Source organism: Chaetodon trifascialis, chromosome 2 (genome assembly GCF_039877785.1).
Source record: "Chaetodon trifascialis isolate fChaTrf1 chromosome 2, fChaTrf1.hap1, whole genome shotgun sequence".
Classification (NCBI taxonomy): Eukaryota; Metazoa; Chordata; class Actinopteri; order Chaetodontiformes; family Chaetodontidae; genus Chaetodon; species Chaetodon trifascialis.
In genome coordinates, this window is record NC_092057.1 from 2689505 (window position 1) to 2699480 (window position 9976).

General features: G+C 41.6%; 1 protein-coding gene across 1 annotated transcript; it reads right to left on the bottom strand.

The window, feature by feature from the left end:
* Positions 1 to 557: 557 nt before the first annotated feature.
* Positions 558 to 9752, bottom strand: LOC139340337 (cytochrome P450 3A40-like). The gene is made up of 14 exons (XM_070976119.1): positions 9682 to 9752; positions 9467 to 9560; positions 9295 to 9347; positions 8903 to 9002; positions 8696 to 8809; positions 8329 to 8417; positions 8072 to 8220; positions 7766 to 7898; positions 7597 to 7670; positions 7347 to 7507; positions 6952 to 7178; positions 6697 to 6859; positions 6300 to 6370; positions 558 to 573 (listed from the first exon to the last, which is right to left on the bottom strand). Exons 1-14 carry the CDS (start codon positions 9750 to 9752, stop codon positions 558 to 560), a joined length of 1515 nt encoding a protein of 504 aa, XP_070832220.1.
* Between the last annotated feature and the right edge of the window lie 224 nt (positions 9753 to 9976).

Genomic DNA, 9976 nt, shown 5'->3' on the forward strand with positions numbered 1-9976 from the left:
CGTATTTAGTATATTTGATCGTTATCGCATCCATTTGGTTTGTGAAAACAACAAGAGAAACAAGGCAAGGTTACTAATATAGCACCATGAAAACACTTTAAGTTTTACATAATGCAAATTTGCATAGGAACGATGTTTAAAATCACGATGAAGATGAAAATAAGATTAAATAATACCAATTGAGAAGTGAGATTAAATAAATCGTTGAATCTTAATAGTGCGTACTAATAAATAGCCTTAAAGTTAATAACAGAAATAAAAATGCGAAGGGGAAAATTTGTGCATACAACACATTAAATTGCAGATTAACTAATAATGATTACAGCAGACACAGAACACAGACCTAGAGTAGAGGGATAGCAAACAGTATCATAAGATTAAAAAAAAAATGTAGTTCACATTATTTCCAACATGGCGTTAGTTTCTGTTCCCTGAACGCCACATCTGATCCCCTCAGTCGATTGGCTACAGTTCATGTCGTCGCACCAGGAAACTAGAGGGTGAGTTCAGAGTATCTCGAGATGTGATTTGCTGTGGTATTACACTGTCTATGAGCATTACTCAGAACTGGTCCTTTTTTTTTTTTTTACTTCACTTTCATGCCTTTTCCAGATTGATAATCTAGATGAGGTTAAATCAATGCACTTGGATCTGTGTATTAAACAGGCAATGTAAAAACGTTCGATAAAAAGACATCCATGGGATTACAGTTGGTTGTGATGTTCTTGAAACTACAGTTTGGGCGTCTAACCTTGATAAAACAAAATACTGCATTTACTTGACAAGTCTGGTGTAATGTCACAGATTTCAGCTGTTTTCATTAGATAATCTGCAAGATTGTCTCAATCCCAGTCTCTAACCACGTGGTGTCTGCAGTGAAGCTGGTTCGCCCACCTCAGATTTTTTTTCTTTCTTTCTGTCTTTCTTTCTTTTTTTTTTTTATCTCTATCCTCTGTTTATAAACATGGAAAGAACAAGATGGTTGAAAAACTCGGAGAATGGATCTGTGAGGGAACAGGAGGCACATGGGCAACAAATGAACGAAAGTTGGAAACAGACTCTCCACACGAGGGCGCTGTTGTAACAAGAAACATTTGGAGAGGTGGGATTAATAAAGGCACACAACTTAATCACAGTGAGCCACTGAATGCCATTTATGACTGAAATACCTGATCAAAAACAAAGTCCCTGATATCTGAATAAGCTTATTTTAAGTGGTGAAATTTAACTGAGGACATCTGACATAGAAATACAAATTTGAAGTACATGTACTCGAGTATTTTCTTCTCCATTGACAGAAAATTAATTTATAACTCTTTTGATGATCATTTCAGTCATTTTTCATGCAGAAACAATTCATGGTTCCAGCTACACAAATGTGAGTACTTACTGACTTTCCTTTTAGTAATTTTAACATGTTTTTAATATGTTTGGAGCATCGGTTGGACAAAACAAGCATTTCACTTTGGGCTCTGGTTAATTGTGAAATATTTCTCAGCATTTTCTGAATTTTTACAAACAATCAAACAGTGGATGTACTGCATCGGTATATGGAGGGAAAAAAGTAACTAGATAAATCCGTAATGAAAATACTCATAAATTGCAGTCTTACACAAAATAGTTAAAAATTAGCTCCACTTCAAACAACTAAAACAGTAAAATCCCGCTTTAATATTAAGGCGTAAGACGAACAATCTAATGAGATATAATAGTATAATGGGCAACTTTTCTGAATTGAGTGCTTTTACTTTTAACATTTAAATTCAGAATTTCTGTTAGTAATACAATATTTTCGCAGTGTGATATTAATACTTTTACCTTGACTTTTTATGTCAGTCACAGTTTACACACAGTGTGGAAAGAAGCACATGATCACCTGTGAAATCTAATGAAAGTCTGCGCGATCAGTCTGCAACAATTAGCAGAACCTCCTTCAGTAAAGCTTTTGTTGTCAGAAAAGTGTTGATTTAACTGTGAGCTGAAACACTGAGACAGTAGAGGGTGGTGTTGTTCAGAAATCAGAAAAGGTTTATTGCCAAGTAAAATTTTGCTTTGGCGAGGTTGGTGCATGACACATCTATTAAAAAGAAGCATTAAAAAAGTAAAAATATAACAATAAGTAAAAAATATAACAATAGTAAAAAATATAACAATAAGTAAGAAATGGACCGCAGCCTCCTGCCAGAGGGGAGTGTCTCAAAGAGTTTGTGTCCGGGGTGGGAGTGGTCAGCCACAATCTTACCTGCGCGCCTCAAGGTCCTGAAGAGACGGGAGATTGCAGCCGATCACCTTCTCTGACTGCAGACCTAATGACACGCTGCAGTCTGCCCTTGTCCTTGGCGGTGGCAGCAGCGTACCAGATGGTGATGGAGGAGCTGAGGGTGGACTCAATGATGGCTGTGTAGAAGTGCACCATCATTGTATTTGGCAGATTTAATTTCTTCGTGCTTGTGTCGGTGACATCATTCCGACGTGTGGGCGGAGCTTGAGTTCAGTTTTCTGAAGCTAGCGTAGCTCATTAGCTGTGTGGTATTAAAGTATATTGTAAATGTAAATGTGCTTTATTTATACAGCCCTTTATAACAACCTTTCGGTGAACCAAAGTGCTTTACAATAAAATGAGTAAAAACAATGAGAGACAATAAAACAATAAAACCAAACAGAATAAAATACAATAAATAACATACAATAAAACGGATAAATAAGGTGGTGCGAGGCCATTAAGAGCTTTAAAAACAAACATTAAAAGTTTGAAATCAATTCTGTATTGGACAGGAAACCAATGAAGGGAGTTAAGAACAGGAGTGATATGCTCTCGTCTGTTTGCGTTGGTTAAAAGATGGGCCTTAGCGTTTTGCACAAGTTGAAGGCGACTGAGAGAAGATTAGGAGACGCTGACATAAAGTGCATTGCAGTTGTCTAATCTTGAACTGATTAGTGCATGGATGGCTTTCTCTAGGTCGTGACGGCTTAAAAACATTTTAACTTTGGCCAGTAGACGTAGCTGGAAGAAACTAGTCCTGACAACATTGTCAATTTGTTTGTCAAACTTCAGATGACTGTCGAAAACCACTCCCAGATTTCTGACGGTTGGACTGAGTTTTGAAGACAAGGTGCCAAAGCCAGCTGTCACGGTATCCCCAAACACAATGCATTCTGTCTTATCATCATTTAAGTGAAGAAAGTTTTGGGCTAGCCAGTGCTTAATATCAGCAACACAAGCAAACAAAGAATTCTTTGCAATGTGACTGTTAGGCTTCATGGGCAGATAGATTTGTAGATCATCTGCATAACAATGAAAAGAAAGGTTGTGCCTTGCAATAATTGACCCAAGTGGTAACATGTATAGGGAAAAGAGAATAGGGCCAAGAATAGAGCCTTGTGGGACCCCACAGGAGAGAGAAGCACTGGAGGAGGACAAGTCACCAACCATAACAGAATAGGTTCTACTGGATAGATATGACATGAACCACTGCAGAGCAGTGCCGTGGATGCCAACATAATTGCTCAGGCGTGACAGGAGGACTGAGTGGTCCACCGTGTCGAAGGCTGCCGTAAGGTCAAGCAGTACTAGGACAACAGGGCATTTGGCATCCACGGACAGCGCAATATCGTTGTGCACTTTTAACAGTGCAGATTCAGTGCTGTGTTGAGACCTGAACCCAGATTGAAACTTTTCAAGCACAGCACTGTTTTCCAGAAAGTACTGTAATTGTTTAAAAACAACCTTTTCTAGAACCTTAGAAAGGAAGGGCAGATGAGAAACAGGTCTAAAGTTTGATAAAACTGAGGGGTCAAGATTGGGCTTTTTAAGAAGGAGCCTGACCACAGCATGTTTAAAATTACCTGGGAAGGTTCCTAACCTAAGGCATGTGTTCATAAGAACGAGAAGACTTGGCCCCACAGTATTAAATACAGATTTTAGCACTTTGGGAGGGACAATATCCAATGGGCAATTTGTAGGTTTTAAGGATTTCACTACGTCACCTAAAGAAGGAAGAGAAACCAACTCAAACTGGTCGAGTACAGCAGAGTGAGTTGGGGCAACAAGCAAATCCTTATTACACTCATGTTAAAACTTACTAGTGTCTTGTCTGACAGAGTCCACTTTGTCAACAAAATAACGCAGAAACATCTCACAAGTGGCAGTTGAGACATCAGTCACAGCAGAAATGGATGGGTCAACAACAGCATTAGTATTGAATAAAACCCTGGGACAATGATTGCTGCTAGAAATAATATTAGAGAGGTACTGAGATTTTGCTTCCTGTACAGCCCTCTGATAGTCAGTAAGGGAATTCCTTAACATTTCCAGTGACACATGCAGTTTGTCCTTCTTCCATCTACGTTCAGCCTGCCTGCAGTGTTGCCTAATAGTGCAGGTGGTGTCGTTCAACCAGGGATCCGTTCTTAGCTTGGCAGATTTTTCCCTGAAAGGGGCAATGGAGTCCCGAATCCCAGTGCAAGTGGAGTGGAAGAAGGAAAGAAAATTATCAGGACAGAGAGTGGAAGCCAAGCCATTCAAGGCAAATAACTGTGAGTCCTTGAAAGCAGCAGTAAACTCATCAGCCGTGGAGGAAGTGATGATGCGTCGCTGACAAGATGGAACAAGAGGTTTGCTAACTGATTGGGGGGCTGACAGTTCAAAAATAACTGGGAAATGATCTGAGATTGCAGTCTCAGCAATGTCTTTGATGGAAACTGAAAGCCCAAGCGAAATAACAAGGTCCAAGGTGTGCCCAAGATGGTGCGTTGGTTTATCCACTGATTGTGTCAGGTTAAAAGTTTCCAACAGGCATTTGAAGTCAGTGGCGAGTTGGTCAGATGGACAGCAAACATGAACATTAAAATCACCGCAAATCAGGAGCTTATCACATTTTGGGAGAATATCTGCCAAAAACTCAGAAAACTCATGAATGAAGTCCTTGTTATATTTCGGAGGGCGATAAACAACAGCGCACAACACAGGACTTGTGAACTCCACCACAAACAGCTGCAGTTCAAAAGAGGAGTATGCATCTGAGGGAAGAAGCCGGCATTTAAAACTGTCATTGAACACAGCAGCAAGCCCACCCCCTCGACCAGAGAGTCGCGATGAGTTGAAGACAGAACAGCTGGGTCGGAGGAGCTCAGAGAAGGCGCTGTTTTCGTGTGGCTTCAACCAGGTTTCAGTCAAAAGAAGAAAATCCAAAGAAGGCGAAGTAAAAAAAGTCATTTAGAATGAAAGTCTTATTTACAACAGACCTAGTGTTGATTAGCGCCATGCGAACCAGACACTTATCGGTCTGTTGGGAGGCCCGGCTAACTGGGCGGAGATTCTCCGATATGCAGCCCCGTCTTCGGATCCTCACGAGCCGGCGACAGGGGAGTGGGTACCCGGCCTCTGGCACAGCCGGCAGCAGCCATCGGTAAGAGTAATCCGTGGAGCCTCGGATGTCATAGACGGAGCAACCCCTGGAGAGATCAATCGACGGACGACGAGGGCTGTACATAGAGGATGAAGCCAGGTGAGCTCTCAACCAGCATATTACTCCACCTCTCTTTCCTCGTCTTTTGCGGCGGCTTTTGCGTAACGACGCGGCAGGTAGACACCATAGGTAAGAGGGTAAAGACGCCAGTACAGGTGGCGGTGGCTGTCCATTAAAGTCCTGGATCGGTAGTTTTTCCACAGAATCGCGGATTTTCAAAAGGCTCAGGTGATCATACGCCAGCAGTGATGACACTTCATGATAGCAAAGCGATAGAAACGGGACAATATACAGCAGAGGTAACAGAGGCAGACAGCCGACCACACTCAACGGCGCCATCATGCTTAAGCGGGCTGTTCATGCTCCAGACATTGACAGACATTTTTTCATTTGTCCACCGGACCTCTAAATGTTGACTTGGGGAAGAAATGTCCATCAAATTTTTAGAACTTCGTTGTAAGAATCAAAATCATGCTGCTATTGTACAGCCATGTCATGTTATAACAGAGATCAGATCACTTATAAAGATGACAGTGTGCATGAGGAAGATCCAAACTATCCTTTATTGTTAACACAGGCTTTATAAATGATCTGTTTGTCACTCAGCTCAGGATGAATATTGATAGCTGCGTGCACAGGAACAATTAAGAGAAGTAACCCATACAGATGTAAACACAACCGTACTATTACCATGATAACAATGATGAAAAATGGACATGGTGTCTATACATAATAGATCTACAGCATAGTGATTATTACTGATTATCCTTTGTCTTTTTAAAAAAAAAATATTTATTTGATTATTATTATTATTATTTTGCCAGCTCAGACCGTGGCACCAGCTTGAGTTTGATTGGTTGTTTAGGGTAGACCATGCCAGGGGACTGCAGCTCTAAGGGGACCTGGATAGAAATTACATGTGAAGAGAAAATAAGAGTGAACAAAGTCAACATGTTTTTTCAAATCTGCAAACAAATGGCAATATCACAGAAGGTAGAAAACTCACTCATTGAGCTGATGGCTTATCGAGTGTGCTATTTTAGCACACGTGGTATTAATTTTATTCTTGTTCAGTGTCTTGGATAGTGGCTTTTGTTCTGAACAGACAGATTCTTATAATACAGATGACTGGCTACAGTTGGCATTTTAAAATCCACACTATAACCATCAACAGGATTACACATCAACCAAAAACAGGCAGTTTAAAGATGAACATCTGTGCTCTCACCTGAGTCTCCTTACACACAGAGAAGCTGTACCTCCGCAGGACCTCCACCAGTACGAGTTTCATGGACACCAGAGCAAATCGCATCCCTATGCAGTTCCTGGGCCCTGCCCCGAAAGGCATGTACGTGTTCATATCAATGGTCCCCTTGTTTTCCTTGCTGAACCTGAGGGCAAATGTATTAATAAGAGAAATCAGGAAATAGGTCCTTTCTGTGGCTGTTCTGTAAAAACACAAACATATAAATCCTTTCCATACCTCTCAGGTTTGAACTTGTCTGGCTCAGGCCACAGATTAGGGTCTCGGTGCAGGGGCCACGTGGGTACCATGACAATCATACCTTTTGGAATCACAATGCCATTTATCTCCACAGTTGCCTTGGCCACACGCTCCAGACGTGAAGCGATGGGGTACATACGGAGAGACTCGTTGATGACGCTGTCTAAATACTCCATCTGCATCAGAGCGTCATACTCAACTGGAGCCTACACAAACACAGAGACACACATACACACACGCTGTGTGTTCTTACTCATGCCACTCAGGTTACCTGCTGGATGTGTCAGTCAGCATGTTAATCACGACAACAGCTTTAATCATTTTGACAACCTCGAGCTATCTCAAATATTTTCCTCTCCCCACTCCCAGCGTACCTTGTTGGGGAAGGTGGAGTCGATCTCCTCCTGCAGCTGTTTCATGACATGAGGGTTTGTTGCCAGATTGTGAGCCAAGAAAGAGAGAGTGTTGCTGGTGGTCTCATAACCAGCAAAGATGAAAAGCATTGATTGAGAAAGGATCTCGTGATCGCTTAAACCTGGGGAGATAGCAAGGAGATGTGATTTTAGAAAAGCTGTAAGTTGTGCTTTGATGTGTGTGTAGATAGTGTATTTGTATGCGTGTCACCTTTATCCTGTCCCACTCCACTGGAGTGACCGTTTTTCTGGGAGTCCATCATCAGCTGAAGGAAGTCCACTCGACTCTAACAGAAGACATGTATGAGAACAGCTTTGATTATAATTCTGAATCTCCTGATAAACATGTATCTATATGCATACACACATTGATAGACAGCCATACCCTTTGCTTGCTGGTCTCTCGTTCAGACTTGATCTTCTGCACTGCAGCGTAAAAGAACTTCATGACCGATGCAGGGAAAAGGGATAACTCAAACTTCTCAAAAAGAGGACCCATAAAGGGAAAGACAGCTGGAATTAAGCAGAAAGCAACACATTTATTAAGGAAATAGAAAAGAGAGTCACTATATCGACTGTAAACATTCAAACTCAGTTAGCTAGCACAGATATTTTTGGTTTACCAGCCAGGTGAAAGACACAATTACAAACAGCTGGATTTTACAGAAATGAAATGATATTTGTACCAGCAATGATGAGGAGAGGGTTGAGAAGACTAAACTTCAGCATCTTCTTGATGTTAGTAACGAAGGGGTCTGAGGGGTTGTTGAGTGAGTCAATGTCTACACCGAAGGCTGAGCTGGCTACAACATCCATACTGTAGGATCCAAAGAGTCTAAAGAGCACACAAACACATCAGTGATGTCCTTTCATGCTTATAACGAGTTGACTTCATGCATTTTCTAGAATAGCTTCAAATGAATGGAGTACAAAGTGTTCTCACTCCTTCAGCTCTAAGGGCTCATCCTTGTCTGCCTTCTTCTTCATGTTGGCGATCAGGCTAACAGAGCGCTGCTTCATTATGGCCAACATCTGAGGCACAGACAGAGACAGGTAAGAGTTACACACAGGCTTACTAAAATACTGCAAAACAGAATACAGAGTACAATTCCTGCTGTTTCTGTTTGTGCTTCCTCTAGATCAATGATTCCAAACCCAACAATGAGTTCAAAGGTAAGTCTGAGGGTCACAAGTTAATACAAGTGATCAAGAAAGAGCCAAACAGGTTGGGAACCACTGCTCCAGAGAGAAATATTCTGTTCTACATGCGATAAAGGGCAGAGAAGGGACAGAGGAGGAGGGGGTGCTACCTCTTTCAGTTTTCCTGAGGTGAAGGAGGGAGAAAGGGTACTGCGGATCCTCTTCCACTCTTCATTCTCAGCGTTGAACAGGGCGTCATACAATGGCCCATTCAGATGGTTGTTCTGGAACAGAGTTAGCAAACGTGAGGAGAGTTCAGCTGAGACATAGCAACCATAATCAGTGACTGAATGTCTTACGATGTTGAGAGTACATACTCTGCGGTTAGTGAAGAAAGAGTAACACTCCTTTATCAGTATAGTTTTTATCATGGCAGGATCTGTGATACACAGCACAGGCTGACGCCCATCAAAGATGCTGAATGTGAAAAGAATAGAATGGAATATGAGAGTAAAAATAATAAAAGCCCAGGTGAGATGTTTGTGTAGTCACATGCAAATCTACCATTGTAAAACAAGTATAAATGACACCATAGAGCTACTTTATATTGACAGACAAGCAGCTCCAAGGACAACGATCGGAGGTACATATGCATGCATAAACACACACACACACACACACACACACACACACACACACACACACACACACACACACACACACACACACACACACACACACACACACACTGTACGACACACAAACTTACCCCCATGTTTTCCCATATTTCTTGTAGCAGTCATTGTCAAAGTTAATGAAGCCCTACAAGAAAAACAACATAGAGAGCATGAATTGAACACCCCTTTTCAGTCCACTTTAACATGGTGGGGATATTTGTGACAAGCACAATTGCTTCTGAAAAAATACATTTACCAACCAACCTTTCTATATGCCAGCATAGTGCCGAAAAAGGGGATTGGTTTGGGACCAGGGATGCCCATTTTCTTAAATGTTCCATATGGCCACCATGCGTACCTGTGCAACAAGAAAGAAAGAGAAAAATACAGAGGTAGAAGAAAGGGGATTATTATACACACAGGCAAACACACACACAACACAGTACAAATACCTGTGATGCATATTCTTAAACACTCACACATAGAACAGTGTGATGAAAGCAATCAGGAGGGTCCATGTCTCAGCAGAGAAATAGAGGAGGTAGTCCATCTCTGCAAGACTTCTCTCTTCCGTCAAGCACAGAACAAGTTCCACAAAAGCCTCAAATCACGACCAAAGGCTTTTATCTCCTGCTACAGAGGCCAGCTGCTGAGGTGTGTGAGAGTTCAACCAATGGCAGTGAGGCGATGTCAAGCAAATCATTGACCAAGCAGCATTTCTGATTATCAAGCTTTATAACCTCTTTGATCTGTGACGTTGCACTTGTCTTTTTT